We start from the raw sequence: 25,854 nt of genomic DNA on the forward strand, positions 1-25,854 counted from the left end.
AAAAGGCAGTGACTGTGACAACTGAAACAACAGGTCAACCGAACAGCAGGCTGCGTGGGGTGACCAGGAAGTTGTAGGGGTGCGGCAGTTGGGGCGACCAGGCAGGCAGGCAGGTGAGAGTTTAGGAGCCAGCAGTCCAGGATTGTGAGAGGTATGTCCCATCCTGTGGATGGGGCCTAAACCGGCAGTCAGACATCCCCTTAGGGGTCCTGGATTGGAGGAGGTGCAGGCTGGGCTGAGGGGACCCCCGCCCCCTGTCCAGTGCACAAAATTCGTGCACTGGGCCTCTAGGTCATGAATAAAGTCCTACTGTGCTCTAGTACATGTCGTTGAACATTCCTTTAAATGTATCACTTTATGATAGCTCTGTGAATAAAGAACATGATGCAGCTATGATATAGGTAGTAATTAATGACCTAATCAACTCATGGGACGCCATCTGTGCTTGTGGATTCATCCCAAAGGTCTTGAACTTACAACTCATCTAAGTAATGGTGCAACAAAAAGCTAAGTGTGAACCAGGAACGCAGGCGTGAAAGCGCGTTGCCTGGCGCCCTTACCTCTCGCAGCCGTTTCCCGCCCCAGCACAGACCACGCAGTCCTCGCGCAGTGAAAGGGCCCCGTCTCAGTGCAGGAGCCGCAGACCCGCGGGATCCCACCTCCGCCCCCTGCACCCAGAGCGGCCCCGCTCCCGGCTCTCCCGCGCCCCCCCCTCCCCCGCACTCGCGGGTCACGTGTCTTGCGAGGAAACCAGACGTTGACTTACACTCTTCCAACTTGTCGGCACTCCCTCCCAATGGCTCACGGCTCGAAGCGCTACTTTGAACGGAGCCATTTAACTCGGAGTCGGAGGACGCAGTCCTGACGCCCGGGGGCCACGGAGACCCCCGCTTCCCACGCGCGGAGCCTGCAGAGGCGCTGGGGGCAAGGAAACGGCGCGGGGGCGGGGCGGGAGGCTCAGGCCCCGCCCCCGGACACGCCCCCGCTGGCAGCGCCCACCCTCGCCTGCAGCGTCGCCTTCGGCCCGCCTCTTCCTGGCCGAGGCCCCGCCCCCTTGCGTCACGTCCTGCGGGCGCAGAAGGGGGTGTTCCTGAGCGGAAGTGCCTGTGCGGTGAGTGAGGTCCGTCCGGTGAGGTTTCCGTCCGTCCTCCACGACCGGGACCCGGCTCCTTGTGGGTGTCCCAGGCTCCCCGCCGCACCCGTCCCTTCCGCGGGGAGCCCCACTCCCCCCAGGGGGACCCAGCGCTCTGGCGCCGCCGGAAGTCATTTCCGGTTCCGGTCCCTCTCGCTGGGAGGCCGCCCAGGCCGCGCGGTGTCCAGTTCCCCCCGGGAACGTCGTTTCTCGTGCTTCTTCCCCATCGCCCCTCGCCCCCCAGGACGCCGCGCCGTCCCTGCCCGGGTCCTGCGGCCCCCGCTCGCCTGCGCCCCGCCCGCCGCTCCCCAGGCCCCCCTTCGCCGTCGCCGCCTGCCGGGGGCCCAGTCCCCGGTCCCTCTGTTCCCGCCGGCCGAGCCTGCGGGGTGCGTCCGCGGTCCGGTGCCCCCGGGAAGGGCGGAGGCAGCTGCGTTCCGTCCCTGTGCCCGGCGCAGGGGGGTGGGGGAGAGGGGAGAAGAGGGAGCGACCGGGGGCACCGGAGGAGGCCGGTGCGGGCTTTAAAAAGGGAGAAGCCCTGGCCGGGCAGCTCGGTTGGTTGGAGTGCTGTCCGGGTCTCCGGTCCAATTTCTGGTCAGGGCATACACCCAGGGCGCGTACAGGAAGCAACCGGTCCATATGTCTCTCTCTCCCTCTCCCTTCCTCTCTCTCTAAGAATTTCAGTTTAAGCCGCCGGTGCGGCTCAGTGGCTGAGTGTCACCTATGAACCCGGAGGTCACAGTTGGATTCTGGGTCAGGTACATGCCCGGGATGCCGGCTCAATCCCCAGTAGGGGGCGTGCAGGAGGCAGCAGATCCATGATTCTCTCTCCCTCTTTCCCTTCCTCTCTGAAATCAATAAAAACACTTTTTTTTATTTCATTTTCAAAAAACATATCCTCAGGTGAATATTTACTAAAATAAAAAAGGAAAACATTCTATTTATCAATGCAGAGATTGGTTATTCTGGGAATTGCTAATATTTCAAAGCTGGTAGAGTTTTCTAGTTTGGGGGACATCACCTAAATGTGAATTGAAGAGACCACCCAGCACTGTACGAGCTATTTCTTGCTTGGTAGTAAAAATGCACATTCTAAACCGTAAGAATACTTCCCTTGAGTGTATATTTATTCAGCACAAGTGTTTATGTAGACTCAGACTGATGCCTGCAGCCTGGAAATATGTTGGCAGATTACAAATCCTCTTACATATAAAGAGCAGAATACATTCTCTTGCTGCATATTCTCTACAATACTGCCCAGAACAACCAAAATCCATAAAATAAGGAAGAGGCATGCAGGTTGCCTTTGAAGCTTTTAGAGGAAATACAGAGTTAAATGATAGTTTGTCTTCTTAAATTCATCTACTTGACTTTTGTAATAAGAGGGGAAATACTTCCTGACAGAGGTGTTCTTGGTAGATTTACTTGATTTGTTCTCTACATTAATCAGGCTCGTTCTTTAGATTCCAGTATTGATGTGGTGATCGGCTCCATTGAAAGGGAGCCCACCACCAGAATGGCGCACTTTCCAGAGAGAGGAAGGAGCTCTGGCGCTGGGGTGTCGGGGCAGCATCCTCAGTAAAGACTGGGCTTCATGGGATTGCCTGTCTGTTGTGTGCTGGTGAATATTAGCAATTGTTTTCACAAGACGGGACAGACCTCCTTTATTTTATGAATGAATTTTTGTGAAGGGAAGTGTTGATTTTGTTGGGAATTTATTGAGGAGATATCTTAGGAAGCCATTCAAACTGAGAAGTAATAATGGGGTGGGAAATTGTGAATTTGGGTGGGAATGAAGAATGGTAATTGTGAACAGCGTAGAAATGATAGCAATACTTAATAGTGCTTGTGATGTTCTGAGTCTACAACATTTCAAACTTCAGATGTCTGGTAGAGACATGGAAAGGAATGTGGACTAGGTAAAGTGATATTTAGGGGAGACAGTTATCTTAAAGTGCATGTCAGCTGGAAAGCAGAGATGAGAGCTCGGAGATGGACCTCAGACATGAGCTCCGTAGCTTTCAGTTTGGAAAAAGTAACGGAAGAAGCTGAGTGAACAGCGTGCATCAGTGGGAAGGGATGAAGAATTAGCATGGAGCCTTGTCATCTTCCTGCAGTATTGTTTGAGTTCTGCTCAGGTGATACGGAGCTGGGATGAGTATATTAGTCTTAAGGCCATTAGTAGGCTGACATGTTAGAGAACCGAGGGGAAAGTAAATTCCTCTAAAGAAGTCATATTACACTTATTTCTTGATTCCCAGTAAAAGCCTGAGGTATGTACATTGCGTTTATTTATGCCGATGTCATTGGTGGTGATGTTAGCTAGCCAACTGGGGAGGTAGGGAATGTGAGCTTAGGGCAACTGCACCTTCAGCTTTTGGTTTGATTGTAAAGGCGGAACAGCAGAGAAGGACCAGAAGAGGAAATAAGTTCAGAGGAGTTTTAGTTTGAAGATGCAGGAGATTTGATAGGTTTAAATGATGGGGGATGTACTGAGGAGAGGGGGAAGTCGCTTGTAAAGGAAATAAACATTTTATTAAATAATACAAGGTTCCTAACAAAACAGAAGACAGAGTGGTTCCATTGGAGTCTAGATGGTTCTTCAGTGCAATAGGAGAGAAGGAGTAACTAAAGGGTGCAGGAAAATTTGCACATTTTATGGTGATAGACCCAGGTAACTTGTCAACTTACATATCCACTTGGAAGGAAATACCTCATCTATTAAAAGTGAGGGGAGGGTGAGAATGTGTGAAATTAAAGGCATGGAGAGAGTTAGAAATATTTTGGGAGCATGGAAGACAGGTTAACTAACCAGGACATGCCATTTTGAAGCCACTGTGATATGTGACTCCTGCTGTCAGGGCAGCCCTGGAAAAGGCACTATTTGGAGACGCTTTGTGTGGCGGTATTCTTCCGCAGATGTAGCGAACGGTCAGTAGGAATAGGAAGTGATGTTGGACTTAGGGAACACTGTTGAAACGGGTAGCCGAGTTACACTGGGCAGTAGGAAGGAGAGTGGAGGCTGAAGTTCGGGGATTGGGGCAATGCAGTGGGTTCTGTGTGGTACAGAATACCGGCATGGGCAGTAATTTTTGGTGAAAGAGCAAAAAGGGGAATACATTGCAAGAATAGGATGGGTCCTCTGAATTTTCTTTTTTAATTCTCACCCAAGGATATGTTTATATTGACTTTTAGAGAGAGAGGAATTGGGAGAGAAAAAAGAGAGAGAGACATGGATATTAGAAACATTGATGGATTGCTTCCTGTATGCACCCCAACTGGGGATCAAACCTGCAACCCACGTATATGCCCTGAGCAGGAATTGAACTCAGTCTTTTATGGTATACGGGGCAATGTTCCAACCAGCTGAGCCATTCAGAGGGCATGGGCCTCTGGATTTTAAGGAATCTCTGCTTAAAAGGCAGGCAGAGGCAAATGCAAATTATATGTGTCCCTTTCTAACGTATGCTTATATGCATTGAATATGCTTGTATTTGTGTGATTTTTGCCACATTTCTAAAGTTTTCTGAACTTCTGATTATGTCATTTATTAACTTTATAAATAGATCATAATCAGTAGGGTTACCTTGAGGAACAAATAAGCAAATGTATGTATATCTCTTTGCCCAGAATCACATGTAATGAAACTTGACTGTTCCAAGTTACAAATGGGTGAGTTAAACCTACTTCTGTTATGACTCATTATCATCACTTGTTTATGAAATACACAATTATTGCTGTTTTAGGGGAGGGTTTACACTTTATAAATGCTGTCTCAGGCACACTGAAATAATGAGGTTAAGGAAAATTGCAGCTAATATGACTGGCAAAGGGAAGGAGTTCAGCTTCCACTTTTCTAAAATATCAGATGGAGCAACAGAATTTCCTATTAAAATGCTTTCATTCTGTATTTCCTAAGCCTACTGCCCTGTGAGGATCGTCTAACATGATAGGAGTTCTGTAACCCATGTGCTCACTCTGTTATCTGATGCAGGGGATCTTCAGGGATAAATTTCAAAGTAGATGCCATTGGCTACACTAAATGGAATAAGTCATCCCATCAGTGAATTAACACTATAATAAAATGTAATCTTCATTCTCTTGGTGCATAACCGAATTCCTGCAGGACAAATCTAAAAGTCAGTGTTGAAGGATTGATATTTCTGGAACCTCACTTGGAGGAAATAAAATGATTCAGGACAAAAGTATCTGGAGGGCCAGGGACAGGAAATAGGAATGGGCTGGGGCACCAGAGAGCAGGGTAGAGTTGGAGAAACACTGCTGTGTGCCAACTAAGAATAATTAAGCCTGAGAAATTGCCCAGTTGTTGCTGGAGGTGAGGACACCTGTGGCATAAGTCAGGGATCTCTGTGTTTTGGCCTCAAGAGGGAATTGGAAAATTCTGAACACCCTGGATTAATTCCCTTACCACACTCCTCTCTAAATTAAAGGTGTTTGTGTCTTCTTTTGATCTGGTGGAGGAGAGCTCTCCCGCTGTTCTCTCAGCAAACACTCCTGGTTGGGCTGGTGGCTACCTCCAGGTGAAGCATTGGGGCTTCATGACAGTTGGGTCTAGAAATTGTAGAGAAATAAGTTTCATGGCTTCTTTCTCCTCCCACAGCTTTGCCTCCTGTTGCTTGGACTGTGTGTCAGTGAAAACCCAGAAGACAGTTGACAGCTGAGCTAGTGACAATGGCGTCACAGGTGAGTTGGGAATTACTCTTTCTACTGAAATACATCTCCATTGCGAGTTTGTGGGTATATTGCTCCTACAGGCACGGGTGTTCTGAGTACACGCGAGACTTTTCACAGATCTGACCTTCAGTTCATTTTCCCCGGTTCTCTGGAATGGTCGTGTTGGGTCAAGGACTCATTAAATGGCATTCTCTTTCCCAACATTAAACTAAGAAATTCCAGCCTCTAGTAATGCTGTGTAATTATAGGAGAGATTGGAAAGGTTTTGTTCTCTCATCTAATTCATGGCTTGGTTAGGAAAAAAAAAAAAGTTACGCATTAATCATATTACTAACTGTCATGGCCTTAGGATTGAGGTGAATGCAGGTGAGGAAGGAGCAAAACATTATAGCCAGGAAGGGCGGCAGATGTTTCCACAGGTGAGCTCAGCCAGTTATAGGTGCTGACAGGCATGCTGATTAGTATTGGGGGGAAATAAGTCATGATTATGCCAGAAAAGGCAATCAGGAGTCATTCATTTATTTTTTCCAATCTCAGGCCTCTTAAAATTTTTATAGAATATGTTTGCGCTTTTGAAATCCAAAAAGGAAAACCAAAATTCTCATTATTACCCATGTCCCAAGTCATGAATTTTTTTCTTGTAATTTTCCCTTTCTTCAAATTTGATTAAGTGAAGGCAATGCATAGAGAGTATTGTTTCCTTAATTTTAGTTGTAATCCAGGAGGAGGGAGGTAGAAGGTAGAGTAAAACTTAGAGCCTTGTGGAAATTTTTGATGAAGTAAAGAGCCCAGAGTAATCAAGTGGCTTCAGGTAACCTTGAATAGAGAGACAAGATGGAGAAACAGAAGAGGCAATGACAACTGTAATTGGAGGTCCCAGAAAAAGTGAGACACGAGGCCTCGGACCATAGGAAGAGTTGGGGTACTCCTGGCCTTCAGCACAGAAGTCCCGGGGTCTCTGGCTTATGCTGCTGAGCTTTGTGGAGACGAAAGGCTGCACCTGCTGATCCCAAGTCCGGTGTGAATTCTGTCCAGTTTTGCAGAATTCTGGGCATCGCTTCAATTTACTCATTCATTGAATAATAAACATGGAGCTTGTTTTTAATGTTGTTTGCTACATAGTTACCACTTTACACATGCTCACTGGATCTTAAAAAAAACTATAACTACCATATTATACCAGTTCATTGATGAGCAGATGGAGCTGATAAAGGAGAATAATCTGAACATAGTCGTGGTAAAAGGGGGCAAATAATGGATATGGCGTTCCTTCTGATGAGTTTGTAGGTTTCCTTGAAATTGGTGGAGAAGTGTATTAATTATAAATTTTCAAGTGCAAATTTTGTAATCATGATTTGGAGTCATCATTCCAAGTTTACTGGTATGTCTCCAGGTTATATTACACCACCTCATGTTATACTTCTTTACAGTGAGGTTTCATATATTTACTGTGGGTATATCTGAAAGTCAGATGTCCAGGTCAGCAATGAGAACGATGTGGCTGGACCCAAAATACTGTTTGAACTTTCTATACGCTCAGCTGCCACTTCCTTAGTGCTGTGACCTACCTGGACCATCCTCCCCTAGAGGTTGTCTGAAACAATGTCCATAATGTTGTAGGAAGCAGTGTCCTTCGAGGATGTAGCTGTAGACTTCACCCAGGAAGAGTGGGCCCTGCTGGACACACCCCAGAGAAAACTATTCACAGACGTAATGCTGGAGAGCATCAGTCATCTGGTCTCGATTGGTGAGTCTCTTCATATGTATTGTGCATGTATGTATTTATTCATTCTACACGTATGTCGAAAAACTTTCCCATTTCTTATTCCAAACTTTGTCTTAATTCTTTCATAACTCTTACAACTACCTTACAGTCAGTAATTTTCTATACTTTTTGCTTTTATTCAGTTTGTAATCCCAGTAGAATGTAATCTTCCTGACATAATTTAATGTCTCCCTTGCTTGCTACTCAATTTCCAACTCCCACACAGTGGTGGGAACTCACTTTATTTTTTAAATCTTCACCAGAGGATATTTTTCCCATTGATTTTTAGAGATAGTGGAAGGATGTGGGGGAGGGGGAGAGAGACACACACACACTCATTAAATGGCAAATGAGTGTCACATCAGTGTGAGAGAGAACATCGATTGGTTGCCCCCCTCACAGGGCCAGAGATCGAACCTGCAGCTGAGGTACATGCCCTTGACCTGGAATCTTTTGGTCTGAGGGCTGATGCTTCAACCCCTGAGCAAAACTGGCCAGGGCAGAAACTCACTGTTTTTGAATGTGTAAGTAAATGTATTGATTTAAAATATATAAATATTTATTTTGCTGCAGGTACTGTTAGATCAGAACAAAGTATTAAAAATAACAAGACACTTTTCCACATAGAACTTAAATTTTTTTTTCCTGGTAGAAGTTGTATTTATTTGGTCATAATAGTCAAGCACTGTGAAAACTTACATGAAAATATTGATGATTCTATAGTCTGTCTTTGAACTTGGCATGGGCATCAGCAGTGATATGTCCTTAATATCTTTTGGGACAAGTTTAAGAGATGTCATTGGCTGACTACCCATGTTACTTTCAGTATATTCTTTCCTAGGCTGACTTTCAGAGGTTATCTTATTTTTCTCATTTAGTTGACCCTGTTTTGATCACCATATACTGTTATCAGCACAGAACTCAAAATCTTTGTATCATTTTCGTACAAACAGGCAGTCAGCTCTACAAATCATACGTGATTTCCCATTTCAAGGAGGGAGAGCAACTTTCAAGAGAAGAGATTGCTATTCTACAAGGCCAGAGTCCAGGTGAGCTCCAGAGGCTGTTTCAGTACAAGAAAGAGCCTTGTCAGTGAGTAAGTGGGCCCTAAGAATGATTAATGGAGATATCTGAGGTTAGTGATGTTTTGTAAAACGTAGGGGACAAATTCTTGAGATGTCATTATACTTTGCAGGTAGCAACTTCTCTTTAGGTGTCTCTCATTATCTTTAACTTTAGGGGAGGTTATATTCATGTGCTTAGGGGAGTTCTCTATTTACATCCTCTTCCCCCCCCCCTCGCCCCCCTCGCCAGATTTCCATAGCTGGAGTTGAGCCCTGTAACTCTATCTCGGCACCCACACCACCCTGGAGCACTCTGATTGTGCCTTCATGGTTGACTGGAAGGCCATCTATGATATCTGTGGGAGAAAACTCGATATTGAGCGCCTAACCGACACTAATCTTAACCTTGTTAGCCAGATTGTGTCTTCCATCATGGCTTCCCTCGAGTTTGATGAGGCACTGAAAGTCGATTTTAGAGAATTCCAGACAAACCTGGTGCCATAACCCCAAATCCACTTTGCTCTGGCCATATATGCCCCTGGCATCTCTGCTGAGAAAGCCTACCATGAGCAGCTTACTGTAGTAGAGATTACCAGTGTGTGCTGTGAGCAAGCCAACCAGATGGAGAAATACGACCCTTCCTTGGGAAATACCTGGCTTGCTGCCTTTTCTACTTTGGTGACATAGTTAGTGCTGCCATTCCCACCATCAAGACCAAGCATGCCGTCTAGTCTGTGGATTGCTGCCCCACTGGTTTCTAAGGTTGCATTAATTAGCAACCTACCACTGTGTACCTGGCGGAAATCTGGCCAAAATACAGTGATATATGTGCATGCTGAGCAGTGCCTCAAAACACCATAGCCATTGCTGAGGCATGGGCTCTCCTGGACCACAGTTTGACCTGTTTTATGCCAAGCATGCCTTTGTCCACTGGCATGTGGGTCAGGGAGTGGAGGAAGGAGAGTTTTCTGAGGTCCATGAGGACATGGCTGTCATTGATAAGGACTCTGAGAAGGTTGGAGGATATAGTGCTGAGGATGAGAATAAGGGGAATAGTATTAACTTGCCTGCTGTCATTTTATACTCCATTGTCGTGGGACTATCTTATTTTGTGAAACTGTCCATTGTGTCTGACTTATCAATAAAAGTGATGTGTTTGTGTGTGTTTTTAATTCACAAAATATCCCTTTTCATGGACCTATTCTATGAATATATCCCTTTCTTTTCCTCACCAGCTTGCCATCTTCATTTTATTTTTCTCATATTCGAGTCCAGAAAATGTCAACTGATGTCTGTAATGTGTTTTTCCTTAGAGTATTCCTTACTTTGATGTGCTTTCCCATTTATGTGTTAATATTTAAAACAGATGGGCTGTGGGTCCCTTCAACATTTTAATCTCCCTAATAATTCCCCCCCAGTCATTTCAGAAAGGAGAGATAATTTTAAAAAACAAGAAATGTTATCCACTCAACATTTTCTCAAGAAGGACACATCCCTCATCAATGCAGTGGTAAGCTTTATCAGTGTGAACTTGTTCTTCCAAATAAAGAACTGGAAATTAAATAAGTTATGAGTTTGGCATAATTATCTAATTAAAGTTGAGATCAAGGGCTTTCACAGCAGAAAGTTTTGTTAGTTTGGTTTTAGGGAAGAAATTAACCTGAAGTCAAAACCATAACGTGAGGTCTTATAAAGAGACCATTGTGCCCTAGCGAGTTTTGCTCAGCAAGAGAGTGTTGGCCTGTGGACCAAAGGGTCCCAGGTTCTGTTCCAGTGATGGACATGTACCTCAGTTGCAGGCTCCTCCCCGGCCTGGCCCTGGTCAGGGCATGTGCAGGAGGCAATCAATTGATTTTTTTTCTGACACCAATATTTCACTCTGTCTTTTCCTTCTCTCCCACTCTTTCTAAAAATCAGTGGAAAAATATTCCCAGGCGAGTATTAAAAAAAGAGAATTGTGTAATCCTGGCTCATATACCCAGTCTTTGAAGTAGAATGTATAAAAATTAATCAGATATATCTGCAGTTGGGATGCCATAAAAGAGAAAATCTTTATGCATGTGATTATATAACTAATAGGAACAATTTTAAATGGATTCTATCATTGAATGATTACTCTATAATTTATATGTAGAGAAAGGAATGAATAAATGTGGATAAACCTTTAATAGTATCTCATTTCTTTTCAAAAAGCAGAGATTTTACACTCAAGAAGATCCTTTTGAATGTAACGATTTGGGAGAAAACTTTACTGAAATCTTAACATTGACTCAGTGCATGATACCTCACATGGGAAAGAAACCCCATATCATACAAGAATTTAGAAAAGTGATCAATTACTTTAATCAACATAAACTAATTGATGCTAGAAATAAATTGTTTGAATGTCAACGTGGGAATGCTTTGATTCAACACTCTGCCGTTAGACAACACAGTAATACTCAAAATGGAGAGAAGTCATTTGAATGTCATGTATGTGGGAAAGCCTTCGGTAACCGTTCTAACTGTAGACGACATGAGATTATTCACACTGGATTGAAACCACATGGATGTCATCTATGTGGAAAGGCCTTCACTCATTGTTCTGACCTTAGAAAACATGAAAGAATTCACTTTGGAGAGAAACCATTTGAATGTCATTTGTGTGGGAAAGCCTTCAGTAAAAGTTATAACCTTAGCCGACATGAGATGATTCACACTCGAGAGAAACCACATGAATGTCATCTATGTGGGAAAGCCTTTACTCATTATTCTGACTTTACAAAACATGAGAGAACTCACTTTGGAGAGAAACCATATGGATGTCATCTATGTGGGAAGACATTCAGTAAGCCTTCTTACCTTAGACAACATGAGAGAACTCACAGTCGAGAGAAACCACATGAATGTCATCTATGTGGGAAGACCTTTCCTCATTTTTCTCACCTTAGAAAACATGAGAGAACTCACACTGGAGAGAAACCATATGAATGTCATCTATGTGGGAAGGCCTTTACTGATTCTTCTGTCCTTAGACGACATGAGAGAACCCATACTGGAGAAAAGCCATATGAGTGTCATATATGTTGGAAAGCCTTCACTGATTCTTCTGTCCTTAAACGACATGAGAGGACTCACACTGGAGAGAGGCCATATGAGTGTCACCTCTGTGGGAAAGCCTTCAATCACTCTTCTGTCCTTAGACGACATGAGAGGACTCACACTGGCGAGAAACCATATCAATGCAATATATGTGGGAAAGCCTTCAACAGAAGCTATAACTTTGGACTGCATAAGAGAGTTCATACTGGAGAGAAACCATACAAATGTTATCTATGTGAAAAAGCCTTCAGTAAACATTTTAACCTTAGACAGCATGAAAAAACTCATACTATAAAGGTTATAAATGTGAAACATTCACTACCCATTGTTTCAGACTCTAAACACCCTTGAAGGACTCACACGCTGTGGAAAAAAAGCAGTTTGTAATCAGTGTGGAAGAGCCTTTATTCATCCTTATTTCACTCAATCAAAGTTCAAAATGGAGAGAATCCATATGTATGGCAACTACTTGACAAACTCTGGAGACAATAGGCTGACCTGGAAAACTCAAACTTAAAGCAATGAATGTGTTGGGATCTTTATTACACAGTTCTGTTAAACAAAATGCCTTGGTGGATGGAGTTAGAGGGGCATGATGCCAGCAGTGTGTCAGGAGAGCTGGCAGAGTGGGAGATTGCAGTGGGGCAAGGGCTCGGGACCTGTGGTAGGGAGGTCGGTCCTGCAAGTCTTCAGTACAGCAGGATCTGGACTTCTGCCTGGACCAGGAGGCACTGCTGGCTAGAGCCACTGTCACTACACACACACGGTGGCAGGGATTTCGGAGCACTGTGATGTACCCCATCACTGAGTGACTTGGACTGGCTCTGGGGCTGACCTGACCCTGGTTCCTGTCCTCAGGACTCCATCTGAGAACTGGAGACCACATGAGTTCCTTCCTGGCTCCTGCCACAACCACACAATTTGACTGATACTCCATGCAAGCAAGGTCTTGTCTGGAAGTTGATCCCAATCAGAAGCCAGATACCATTTCTAACTGTCAGTGAGATCTTAAGTAAGACTCTGGAATGGGAATCTGTTAGCCCAAGCACTGGATCTGAGCTGGGATTAAACAGGAATAGGGTGGGATGGGATGAGAACAAGTAAGTACTACTAACTTGATTAAGGTGAAGCCAACTGGCATGAAGCAGACCCTTAGTGGCTTGAGATGTTCTCTGAGCAATTGCTTTTATAACCTTCTTGCTGTGTTTTCCCTTAAAAGTTATAGGGCAGGAACCAGAATCTGGGATCTCTCAGCTAGACAAAAGGTTTAGTTCATCTAACCCATGAATGAACGGAGGAATCAGGTCAGAGAAATTCTATGTATGTAATCAATGTAGGAATATCCTACTTTATAATTTATCCTTTACACAAATTAGTAAACTTCAGAGGAGAAAAATTCTAGCTCTGTAATCATTGCACACTATTCAACCTAGCACCAGTCTTGGTGTGCACAAAAAAATTTATTGTCAGTTAACTGCTAAAACAATAAATAAGTGGAAAAAATCTAATAGCAGGAGTACAAAGCCTCTTGAAGATTAGCAGATAATCTTCTGAAAAATTATTCTATGGAAAATGATAAAATGTTATTAATCAGCACTTGTAAAGCAAGTGAGGATTTACATTGTTGAATACTCACTGTAACAAATGACGGAATCTTCAGTGACTTCTCATTACTTCGCACTAATTATCTCACACTGAGAAAGTAGATAAACTTTTAGATGGATTTCATATTACAAATTTTAGACTGGCTAAAATTATTGGACCATTAAGCAAACAATTCAGCAAAATAGCCAGAATTTTACTAAAGATTTGTTACTGAAAATGTGAGATAAGATTCACAATTGTGAAGCACTTTGGGAGTGTAGAATGCACAGTTTTGGTAGAAGTAATATGGTCAAATTAAAGTGATTAATACTGGAAAAATGCAAGCATTAATTGGTGGTAAAAATTAAGCAGGTTGGTTAAATTCCATTTTGCTTACACTGGTATAAACACATGTATTTGGGTGAGTTATAAAATATTAAATGTGAGTTAAAACAGAGAGGGTACAAAACCATGTTCTAACTGTAATATTAGTGTTATATTTATTGAAATATTTTAAACGAAAGAATGATTTACCTCTATTTTTACTATATAAAATATTTAAATCAGAATTTTGACACCCTAGCTGGTTAGTCTCAGTGGATAGAGTGTCAGCCTGTGGACCCTTTGTCCTGGATTCGATTCCAGTCAAGGCCACATACTTTGGTTGCAGGCTTTTCCCCAGCCTGGGCCCTGGTCAGGGCTCATGCAGGAAGCAACCAATCGATGTATTTCTCCCACATCGATGTTTCTCTCTGCCTTTCCCTCTCTCTTCCATTCTCCCTAAAAATCAATGGGAAAATATCTTGGGGTGAGGATTAATTTAAAAAAAAAAAAAATTTGGCAATAATAATGACTATTATATAAGAAAAATTCTCCACAATCAAAAACATGGAATTACATTAAAACCTTGATACTTTCTCATAAGAACCTGCTTTAATTATCTGCACTTTCCTAATTTTTTTTTTATGCAATTGTATCAAACAACCACATGTAGATCCTTTGTCATGACCTGTCTCTCTTACCGTATGGTACCGCTGGCCCTGATGGAAATCAGCACACATTTTGTTCCTCTGCCGTGTGCTTCTCCCTTGTTGCTGCTGAATTGTGAAATGCCTCAGTGTCAAAGCTCACATAGGCATAGCCAGGATTTCCTTTAATGATTTCAGGGGGCATATGGTCCTTATGGGATCTACATACAGGTGTGTTTTCTTAGTGTGTGTGTGACTTAGAGGGTATAGGCCTTTATGGCCTCTGTGAAAGTACATGTATATTGTGGAAGGTCCACATGTGATTGAACATTGTTGTTTTACGTGTCATCGTTTGGACTGTGTTAGGGTTTGCCTGTGTTGAGAGGGTGTTGTGATAAGTGTTGGATCAGTGTGTGCTGTCATTACCTTTCAGAGGGTGTGTGAGGTGAGAAGCATTGTCTGCTGGCATCCGTCAACAGTCATCACCCATGGAGCACCAGTGGAGTCATGCCCGTGGGCCCTGCCAGGATTGGAAGTGGGAGGGGCCAGGTAATCCAGGGTCTGAATGGTTCAGAGGTTAGGGACCTGTGGATATCACTGACTGTGGCACTGACTGGGGCAAAGGTTAGGGGCTGAGGAACAAGACCTATGGTAGAAAGCCTCATAAGTTTGTCAGTTGAAGATGCTAAGTTCTCCACCAGTGGGGACAACTAAAGCCATTTTGAAGCAACAATCCCAAGGCAAAAATGGGAGGAATGAAGGGCGGACCCAGAAATGCCAGGAGGTAGGGCAGAAGAGGCATAAGCTTACTCATACCACACCTTTTAGGATCCCACCCCGACCAGGCCCTATACTACTAGGCTGAAGCCCCACTCCCTCTGCTCATTTCAGGGTGAGGCCCTCTCTGGCCACACCCTTTTTTAGCCACACCCTTATTGACTCAGGCTTGTCTGCTGCCAAGCAAAGTGGAAAAATCGGAGGGGGGGGGGGGCACTCCTTGCCCATGGTTAAGAGTAAGAAGACTGAATGTTGCTATTGACTGGTTATCTTTGCAAAGATTGAGTTGTCAACCAAGTGACATTAGATTCTATTTACTGAAATGATTGGTCAGTTCATCGACTCAATTTGGCGGATCAACAGCATCCATTGTGCATATTTACCCCGTAAGTCCCCCGAATCAGAATGTAGAATTGGAGAAGTTAATGGGAAATGAGTTTACATATTTTAAGTTACTGTTTTGGTAGAAAACTGAACATTGATAAGACTTGTACAATGGCAATAGAGTGAAAGTAGCTGACCTCTGGTTTAATGGAAGATTCACCAGACCCCAAATGGCACAATATGGCCAACTACACTCTGATACAGATTCCACAGGGAAGGAGCTCTCTGGTCTTCTCCCAAAGTCTGCACACTTGGGCTTTTTTAGGATAAAGAGACATAGGGAAAACCTAGTCACAGTTGAATTCCATGGACACACCCTAATCACACCAGCATTAAACCAAGTGAATCCCCTGAGCACCCCCAGCCTTCATCTTGATTGGATTTAGCAAACAAAAAGTCAAACATCTAATTAAGCAATGGAGAACAAAGACTATTTTGAAAATATTTTCCCTTTATACATATTTATTTCAATTCAGTTTTAGGAAACATTTTTTTTAAAGAATATTTCTATTGATTTCAGAGGGAGAGAGATAGAAACATCAATGAGAATCATTGATCGGCTGCCTCCTGCATGCCCCCCACTGGGGATCAAGACCACGACCCAGGCATGTGCCCTGAATAGGAATTGAGCCATGACCTCCTGGTTCATAGGTAGACCCTCAACCAATAAGCCACACCGGCCGGGCCAGGAAACATACCTTTAAATGAAACCTTGGTCTAAATACCAGCAACTTGAGATAGGAATTTGGGTGGGAGAGATTTTTTTCATTTAGAAAACATCTTATTCCTAATCTTGAACACACACTATACAAGTATGCAGAGCTGCTGTAACTCCTCACAATGCCTAGGTACAGGAATAATAAGATGATATTTTTAATGACTTTTTATTGATTTTCAGAGAGAGGGAGAGAGCTACATCTAGATCTTTTAAGGAAACCTTTGTGCCTGATATTAATTCCTAACCCTACGCTAGGCGCAGTGGCAAAAGATGCAAGTCTAAAGATGGTGATTCACTGGAAATCACACCAGAACTCCTGGCTCAGTCCATCTCGTAGGACGGCTGCCTTACAAGCACCAGCCACCTGCAGCAGGGACACGTGGTGCCCCTCGTCAGCCACGCGTCTATGCAGTCCACGTGGAACAGGTGCATGCATGGCAGACACCGGATGGCGTTTCCAGGGACAAGGTCCATCAAACAGATGGCACACTCCTGGACGCTGTCTTCTCCGCCTCCTCCCATCGGCAGTTGCTGTATGAGGCTGACTCGTTTAGCTCTCCTGACTTTTTGCTCCGAGGTGAGGGATCGGAGGAATGGGAGGCAGTTCCCCATCTTCGGGGCTGGACGTGGGTCTGTGCACTGTTCCGCGAGTCTTCTCAACGGCCGTTCACCTCCCTCCCTTCTACCTGGATTCCAGAGAAAAACATTTTTATTAAACGTGACTCCCTGCTTGCAGTGTATGTAATATAATTAGGCCTTGTTGATCCTCAGGAAATCCCTGCTGGTTTGGTTGGTTCATTTACCAATTTAACAAGCATGATCAGGCGTTCAGAAAGCTTTAACGTGGCAGAATTGCATGGCTCAAAGATGGCACAGATAGAATTTTAATTTGAGTTTCAGTTGTTTTTGGAACTCAAATTTCTAACCATGACCATACCATCTTGAGGGTTACACACCACTCCTAGGTTTAACCGGAAATGGTCAACTCTCAGGTCAATAACCAGAGACCCCTTTTTGTAACTACAGCCTTCTCTCCTTTCAGCTGGTACACGGAGCTGGTCCCCAAGCCCAGATTCCCCTACCACCTGGGAATCTGTAGTCCATCAGTCTACCGAACCCAACAGTCCTCATTTTTCACTGACTGACTAATGCACATTAACTCACTGCAATGCTTATTAAGTGGGACCTAGCATCCTCATGGCCATTCTGACCGTTGTACCACATTGACTGCTCCAGACACCAATCCCAGTGACCCCAGGTCATTTTCAATTCAGGGGGTGCGCCTGACAAAGCTCATGACTAGGATATTGATCCTGGTCTAAGCAGACTCACCTCCAGAGCCTTTCCAATGCATCTGGCCGTCCGATACTGTACATAAATCCAAGACTTCCCCAGGACTTGCAGAGCACGCATGCCCCCTACCTATGGCTTTCTGTAGACAGATGGGTTGCCTCCTACTACACAGACGAATTAGATCTGAGGAATTGCCTCAGCTCCCTGCCAGGAAGTCAACAACCACCCCTGCATTGGTAACCTCCCACTACTCCTTTTGAAAAGAAGAAACTTTTCTTCTAGACATGTTCAACCTCCCTTTCCTTTCTTGGAAACCGTTATCAGTTATATGTTGAAAATCTGGTTTACCAGCCACCTCTCCTACTTTTTCTAGTCATTATTAAATTACTAAATTCAGGCCCGATGCATGAAATTCGTGCAAGAGTAGGCCTTCCATCCCCTGACTGCTGGCACTGGCTTCCCTCTGGCACCTGGGACCCGGGACCCAGGCTTCCCTCCCTCCGGCCACAGGCAGGTACTTGGGACCTGGGCTTCCCTCACAGCCCTGGCTTTGTCCGGAAGGAGGGAAGGACATCCAGTCTAATTAGCATATTACACTTTTATGGTTATAGATTATGTCTCTTCCATTTCCACTAATATTTATCTGTAGTTTCTGCTTCAGTTTGCCATCAAAATGAAAGCTGAAAGGCAGTTCCTGTTTTCTCACATTCCCTCCCTCTGACTTGCTGAGGTAAGCAGTTATCTCCCCATAAATACATCTTGCTAACACCACCAAGTTCTTCCCATGGAACTCCTAAGTCTCATGTCTCCGTCTTCCACTTGGAACCAAAGACTTGGTCTCTGACCTCCCCTGGGGACTTTGTTTCTGTGACATCTCAGCTCCTCGTTGACTTTGGTGTATTTTGGTCACTCCTCCGTGTCCATTGCAACGAACAACGAACAACAAACACCATGGGAACAGCTCAAGAACCTCTCCTGGCCCCTCTTCTCTCCTTTGTAAGAGCACCCCTGGCTCCCTGCAGTGGCTCAGCGGTCGAGCCATGACCTATGAACCAGGAGATCACAGTTCCATTCCTGGTCAGCGCACATGCCCAGGCTGCAGGCTCAATCCCTGGTGGGGGCATGCAGGAGGCAAACACCATCATCCTTTGCTCCAGTCTCTACGTAGAGCTCTCTCCCCCACACACATTCACTCTCCATACCTACTCGACTTCAGTTTCTCACCAAATCCTCCCTGATGAGGTTTGCTTTCCTCTTCCCTCCCTGGTTGCCACTTAAGGAACTTGTCGCTCACTCCATTGCGACATTTTCCTGTTTTACTTAGGCATTTGCTGTCTCCTGCGCTGGTCTCACTGTAGAAAGTCGTGCTGTGCATTGTAAGGTTGAGCACACTTCCCTCTGTCCGTTCCGTTACGGTTACAACTTCAGAGGACTCCAAGTTCACCAGCACCTAACCTGCCCTGCTATCAATTGCCTGAAATCAGCCTAAACACTCCCTTTCCCGTCACAACGCAATGTCAGAGGAAGTGAACTGTGGCCCTCCTGGGAAAAGCCTTCGGTACTTACCAGAACCCAAGGGATGGGAAGGACAAGCGACCGATTCTTTATGGAGGTGCTGTCTCCTTTGGAGCTCAGAGCTGCTTCCCTCCGAAGACTGAGCCTCAGTCTGGCCTCCAGCACTCTTTATAGGCAGCTGATAATCCCATCACTAATATAACCGCGTCACCAACGTAACCTCATCAGGTATGTAATCTCAGCAGGCACACAGTCTCAATCGGATAATCCAAGGACCCACCTTAATGACATGGGTACCCTCAAGATGAATCTAATCCATCCTGCCTCTTTAACAATCTATTTCTCACCTAATTGGGCGAATCACGTAGACACAATTCAGGAAAACTGGTGTTTCCTTTCATCCTCCCCTCCCACAGGTCTTGTCTTTTCCCAGAGGCCTTGCTGCTTTGCAGATTAGGGTAGCTTCGGGCAGGGCTATGGAGAATTCGAAGCAAGAGGATCTGCCCTCTTCCTTCCTAAGAGGCCCTATGATAAGAGACCTTCCGAAGAGGTGGAGAACTAGGGAACCTCCTCGGTCTCTAATGGCACCCACGGGATTCGCCTACTTAGGGGACAGACTGTGTTCAGTGCGACGCTTGACTGGACTTACCTTGACGGGTTCCCAAGTTATTTAGGATGTGTTCTTCCGATTCTATGGCTGATGAGCTTGTAGACCAGTGGTTCCCAACCTTTTTTGGCCGTGCCCCACATAAGCATCTCTAAAATCCTGATGCCCCCTCACTCTGTGACATGTAATTCTTATCACTCAAAAAGTGAACTTCTATTCACGTGGAGGAAGCCTAAAAGGCCATTCACTTGGTCTACACAAGCTTCCAACGAACATGGAATCCATGAAGGAGAAAAATAATAGAGTAAAAGGACAGTTGTACTGAGGAAGAAATCACTAAGAAATTGTTTTAAAAAATACCAAGTGATATGACAAAAGAGCAAATAAAGTTTCAAAACTGAAATGCATAAATATGTCACAACATCTATGCATACACTGTACATGAGGCCCCTAGAACCATAAGCAATGCAAAAAGTTCAGTTAACTCATTCTCGAATTTCCACCTTGAAAATGAGCCTGCTCTACTTGGCCAAAACTTTATTGAACTCACCACCCCTATTGCCTCGGAAAGGCCAAACTAAAGGATTTCATGGGCCTTACACAGCCCGTGGGCCAGATGTTCCCCATCCCTGTCCCTGAAGGAAAGGCTGGAGAGGGGGTCCCCGCCTGCCTGCCTGAAACCTTGTAGAATTTCTGTGTGAGCTCGAGTCCTGGAAAGATCCCAAGTAGAAATGGAGGCCAGGAGAAGGCCTTCGGAGCTCCTGCCTGTGCCCCTAAAATACGTCAAGTCCCAGCAGGGGCCCGAAAAAGGCTGGCGCTGAATTAGAATCCCACAGAGCAGGGCTGCCCACAGGAGAAGGATCCTGAAAGGCCCAGAGGTCATTCAATAGCCACAGGAGCCCCAAAACAAAAGGGCTCCCCTGTTGAGGGCCTCGAGATGTAGACCCTGTGGACCAGCAGGGACAGGGTAGTTCAAGCATGTCAAACTGTGGCCCACAACAAATATTTTTGCAGCCCAGCTAATATAACAGTATGCAAGAAACACTTCAATAAAAATTTTATAACTTTTTTCAATATCCTGTTATACATAATCCTATATGATAAAGAGCTAATATGCAAATAATGTCACACCCTCACACTGTCACACCCTAACGGCTCACTCAACACTGGGGAGAGAGGTAAGGGGACCAGCCAGGCACAAATGAGCTTTCAAGAGAGGAATGGGGACCAGCCAGGCTGCAGCCCAGGAGAGGGACAAGCCACCCCACCCGCCCCGAGGTCCTGGGCACCAGTGGCTACACCTGCCCTTTCAGCCTGGCCCAGGAGAGCGACAAGCCATCCACCCCTCGGTCCTGGGTGCCAGTGGCTGTGGCTGTGGCCCAGATGAAGCTGCCCACCAGAGGAAGGAATCCTGAGTCCTGGGTGTGGGGTAAGGCAGAGGCAGTTAGGGGTGATTGGGCCAGCCAGAGAGTAGTTAAGAGTGATCAGGTCAGCAGGCAGAAGTGGTTAGGGGTGATCAGGTCAGCAGGCAGAGGTGGTTAGGGGTGATCAGGCAGGCAGGCAGGCAAGTGGTTAGGAGCCAGCGGTCCTGGATTGCAAGAGGCAGTCAGACATCCCCCAAGGGGTCCTGGATTGGAGAGGGTGCAGGCCGGGCTGAGAGACCCCCACCATGCACGAATTTTGTCCACCTGGCCTTTAGTTATTAATAATGAACTACAATTTTGCTAATGACTGATTACTATAATCATGTTGCATTCATTTCCCTTATGCTCCTTATGCGCAGGCGCACCACTTCTCTCCACTAATACCAGCAGCGAATATTTTAACAGCCGATGGCCATGTCATTAGTCTTGGACTGACTTGTTCAGTGTGCACAACAGGAAATATTTCGCTTTCAGAGAACAAGAAAAATAGGCTTATTTGCATTATGCTTATTAATTTGTGCAGTCATTCAGTGTCTGATAAGTTAATGTTCAAGAAAAAATATTAATTTTTATTAAAATGTTCTATTATTTTATGTTAACAATTACTCATTTATTGCAGCCCTTTGTATTCAGCATGTCTCTAAATAAACCTATAGTTCTATGAAAATTGAAGCTTTTTTTTTTTTTGTGCCCACATGAAGTTAAACCTTGTTTATTTGGCCCGTGTTAGCCTTTGAGTTTGACATGCTTGGGGTAGTTCATTTCATTAATAGGACAGTTTATCATCCGGCAGCGTCACTCATCTGCTGTATCAGCCAGGGGCACTCATCTGGTTGAGGTTGTGATAAAAAATAAAAGTCGAACTAGCAGCCTTGAGGCTTCCTGCTTCCTGCGGCTCCTGGGCTGGAGGGGGGGAGGCTGTGAAGGGAGAGAAACAGAAGAACTTTCCCCGGCCTGCGGGGTCTTCTAACGGGGGTACCGAGGCGGCGCACCTAAGAGAATGAGAGACAGACAAGGGACGCAAAGAATGGAGGCAAGACAAAAGGGATTCTGATCAAGCCTCAAAACTTTATTTTTACAGCGTTCCTTATATGTGATTTCTAGAAGGGTGGATGCCTAGGAGGGGTGGGGGCTGACCTAGATAATCGGCTAAAGTCGTAACTATAGATAAAGGGTGTGGTGGTTGAAGGGCGGCTACAGAAGAAATGCTTTGTCCTCAGGCAAGAGGAAGTGGGCCTAGTTACAGTAACTTACTGAAGGTCAGAGTTAATCCTTTGACCGACTCTTGGTTCCTGACAAAGAACAAGGTGAAATCAGTGTTTCAACTCTGCCATGGAGCATGGAGTGCGTCAGGAACATTTTGCCGAGGCCTCAGGACCACTTTGCAGGGGAGCAGAGAGCTGGCTCCCACGACCCTCAGAGCCCTGGGCCCCGAGGCAGCCCCTATGGGATGATCAGGCAGGCAGGCAGGCACAGAGAAGTTAAGAACTAGAATGAAATTGACTAAAACATAGGTGGATCCTCACTCTCAGCCATGCACCTGCCGTTCCAGCAAGGCCAGTGATAACTAGCCCTCCTCCCAGGACCATGGGGTGCTGCTATGCACTGGATGTGTGTGTATCCTCAAAGTTTCCTCTCTGAAATCAATTTAAAAATATATGTATATTAGTAGCCCATTGCGCAATATCGCGTGCAGGAGGCCGCCCGCCACTGTCACAGGAGTGGGCAGGAACCACAGCGCACCGCCTGGAGCCCCGCTGCTTCCATGGGAACCGTGCAGCTTCCAAGGGAGGCGGAAGTGAGCTGCCGGCGCCCACGGGAGCCAGGAGGGAGCCGCACCCCTTCTGCGGGAGCCGGGAGGGACCTGCGCCAATTCTGAGGGAGGCCATAGGGACTCGCGCTGCTTCCATGGAAGGCAGGCCTGCCATCTCCTCTCCAGGCCTGCACTCGGCTGCGGAGGCTGCGGGCCGGCCCCCCTGTCCCTGTCCGTGTCTGCTCTGTCTCTGGGGGGCCGGCCTGAGCCAGGCGCAGCGACGAAGCAAGAATTCCACCAGGCCACTCATGCTGCCCACTCTCAGTGGACTGGGAGACTCCAGCGGGGCTGAGAGGACTGGGCGCCGCCATCTTGTGGCTATGGGCACCGCCACCTTTGTGACAGAGTGACTGTCAATTTGCATATCACCCTTTTATTAGATAGGATAATATTGTTGAAAAGTACGGACTCAGAGCTATGAAGCCTGTCCTGGAACTGGGAGGTGCAGAGCCCTCCTGATGGAATTAGGGCATGTGCCCTGGACCGGAATCGAACCCGGGACTCTCAGTCCGCAGGCCCACGCTCCATCTACGGAGCCAAACTGGCTCGGGCTGAGATTGTCCTTTTTAACCCCCTCCCTCCACCCGCATCTCTGAGCCACGCCAGCCGGGCCAGAGGGCTGCTTTCACCCCGCCTCTCGGAGTTGATGCAAGAGGCTCTCAGCCTTAGAAGCACAATCCCCGAGTGTGCAGGAGAGTGAGGTCCCCTCAGCACCGCTGAGCACAGCCGCCTCCCTCCCCACAGACATGGCCACGCCTGCAGTCGGTGCGGACCGGTCCGATCCAGCGGAAAAATACCACATGCTTGAACGAGAAAAAGATAGCTTTGTCCCACACTGGGTAAAAGAGTAAGAAATGCCAACGAGAAAACCCAACCCAGTCCCCTCACTGAGGGAGCTGTGAACTCCTGGGGTGGAGGATGTGCGTGAGCCAGCGACACAGTTCATTGAGCTGTGAACCAGGAGGTCAGGGTTCAATTCCTGGTCAGGGCACATGCCCGGGTTTTGGGCTAGATCCCCAATAGGGGGCGTGCAGGAGGCAGCCGATCAATGATTCTCTCATCATTGATGTTTCTCTCTCTCTCTCTCTCCCTTCCTCTCTGAAATCAATAACAACATATTTAAAAAATGCTTCCTGCAGTATGTTCCAATTATAAAAACACATTTGATAAAGAAAAGTACTACGATCAGATACGTGCCTACTGCTCACCATGCACCAGGCACTGTTTCAAATATTTTGCATAGGTTAATTCATTTAATCCTAATAAAAATCCTGCTATCCCATTTCATTGGTGAGGAAAATGAGGCAAGATGGGTTCAGGCAACCGTGAATTCACACAGCTCGTCAGCAGCCTTTCCTGGACCCAACCTCAGCAGTCCTGCTTACAGCGGACTCTGACCCACGGTGACCTGCACCTGCAGCCTGATTGGGGGGGGGGGGGGGGGGGGAAGGGGGTTCCTCTCTTTGGGGAAAAACCCGGAGATTGCAACCTTCTAGAAAGATCTGAACAATACTCTGAATTGCTTATAAATGCCCAGCACTTGAGCCTCAAACTACGTATGAAAGATAACCCGGTGCACAGGTCTGAAAGCGAATCTCGGTTGCCCTGGCCGTTTCTGGGTTTCAGTGCTTGGGCTGGAAACTCCACCAGGTCGGGGTCCGTCCGGCCGGTCCAAGCGGCCATCAGGTACAGGTGCTGTCGGCTGCGATCGCCCACGGGCCCTGCTCCGGTCCCACACCGCGCTCCGAGCTTGCGGGGCGGGGAGGAGGCAGGAGGGCCCGCCGCGCTGGTTTGGGATCTCCACTCTGTGCCAGGCGCCCTGCGGGAGGGGGCGGGATGGATGCCCCACTGCGCATGCCCGCACCACCAGCCTCCTGACCCGGGTAGCAACACGGTCACGCGGGCTGCGTCGGCCAATCACGATTGAGGGCGGGGCTTTCCGCAGCGACTTCCGGCAATAAACCCGGACGGGCCGCCGCCGCCCTCAGGTGGGGACCCGCGGCGGTCGGCGATCCCGGCGGGAAGGGGACCCTCGGCGCGCAGGTAGGGCCGGGGTGTGGCGCCCCGGAGCCCGCTTCCTCTGGGGGCGGGGCCGCGGCTGTGCCGGGGGGACCGCTGCGGGGGCCCGGCCCGCCCTCCGCCGGCGTCCCAGGGGCCGGTGTCCCGCGCCGGGGCCCCCGCTCGCGGCGCCGACCCAGGGCCCTCCCCTCGCCGCCCCCCAGGGGGACCCTCGTCCCGGGCCGCCTCCGCCCCGCGGTCCGGGCCCCGCCCTCCCCGTCCCCGCGGCGAGCTCCGCTGGACGCTCCGTCCCGGCCCCACCGCCTCCGGGGCCGCGCACACTCGTCCCAGAACTCGGGTTCCGAGCGCCGTTTTCCTCCCAACCCCGGCCGGTTCGCCCTTGTCGGCAAACACATTTTCCTTCTGCTTCCATGCGCCATCCCTCCCCCTTCCCCAAGCATCCGGGACTCTCCCGCCTCCGGGCCGCGAACCGGCTCTGTGCTCGGCCTCCGTGTCCTTTCTCCGTTCTTTCTGGATCCAGTGCTTTCACATTCTCGGTTGGCCCTGACTTACCGGGGATTCTGTAAGGAAAACAAAGCGGTAAGAAGGTCACATGGTTATTCAGGTGAGGACCCGTGACTCTTACAACAAGGAAAACTATGTTTCAAAATTAATGATGAGAAATGACAAATAAGGGGGCCCCTTTGCCAGTTTTTTGCTCTGAAAGTGCCTGAATATTGTCCTCAGCCCGTTGTTACTTGTTCGCAGTGTGTTTATGGCGTAGCTCCGGTTCAGCACTCGGTTACTGTGAGCGACTGCTGTAGAGCCGCTCATCCCCTTCCCTCTAACTTAAACACAAACAGCAAAGCTTATGTGGTCTTTTCTTTTTTTTTTCCTGTTAATCCTCACCCGAGGATATTTTTATTTTTTTCCATTGATTTTTCTTCTTTGAGATAGTAGAAGGGAGGGAGGGGACAGAGAGAGAGAGAGAGAGGGAGAGAGAGGGAGAGAGGGAGATGGAAGTGAGAGAGACACACCA

The 25,854-nt window shown here is 46.9% G+C and overlaps 2 protein-coding genes across 10 annotated transcripts in view; both read left to right on the top strand.

Moving 5' to 3' along the window:
• Positions 1-1,071: 1,071 nt before the first annotated feature.
• On the top strand, positions 1,072-13,836 carry LOC103300855 (zinc finger protein 596). Of its 4 annotated transcripts, none has more exons than XM_054720184.1 (7): positions 1,072-1,111; positions 4,760-4,801; positions 5,751-5,833; positions 7,445-7,571; positions 8,543-8,638; positions 10,072-10,163; positions 12,954-13,836. In XM_054720184.1, the coding sequence occupies exons 3-7, from the start codon at positions 5,822-5,824 to the stop codon at positions 12,957-12,959; spliced, it is 333 nt and encodes a 110-aa protein (XP_054576159.1). In that variant the 5' UTR covers positions 1,072-1,111; positions 4,760-4,801; positions 5,751-5,821; the 3' UTR covers positions 12,960-13,836. The 4 variants fall into 4 exon arrangements, with proteins under 4 accessions (XP_054576159.1, XP_027990096.1, XP_027990097.1 ...); XM_028134295.2 differs by lacking the exon at positions 12,954-13,836 and adding an exon at positions 10,847-12,537; XM_028134296.2 differs by lacking the exon at positions 12,954-13,836 and adding an exon at positions 10,850-12,537.
• Positions 13,837-24,768: 10,932 nt separating this feature from the next.
• FBXO25 (F-box protein 25) overlaps positions 24,769-25,854 on the top strand; it is a 31,127-nt gene continuing 30,041 nt past the window's right edge. For 3 of the 6 annotated variants that reach the window (XM_028134308.2, XM_054720188.1, XM_054720187.1), the window contains exon 1: positions 24,776-24,860. The gene's annotated coding sequence lies outside the window, so the exon portion shown is untranslated. Of the gene's footprint in view, positions 24,861-25,358; positions 25,441-25,854 lie in introns of those variants that run through there. The other 3 variants (XM_028134307.2, XM_054720186.1, XM_054720185.1) reach the window with 3 other exon arrangements.

The sequence above is a fragment of the Eptesicus fuscus genome, chromosome 8 (assembly GCF_027574615.1).
Source record: "Eptesicus fuscus isolate TK198812 chromosome 8, DD_ASM_mEF_20220401, whole genome shotgun sequence".
Taxonomy (NCBI): domain Eukaryota; kingdom Metazoa; phylum Chordata; class Mammalia; order Chiroptera; family Vespertilionidae; genus Eptesicus; species Eptesicus fuscus.

Coding starts and splice junctions, on each gene's coding strand:
- LOC103300855 (XM_028134295.2), top strand. Junction 8,639..10,071: donor TCTACAAGGCCAGAGTCCAG/GTGAGCTCCAGA, acceptor ATTCCCCCCCAG/TCATTTCAGAAAGGAGAGAT. Junction 10,164..10,846: donor CATCCCTCATCAATGCAGTG/GTAAGCTTTATC, acceptor CTTTTCAAAAAG/CAGAGATTTTACACTCAAGA.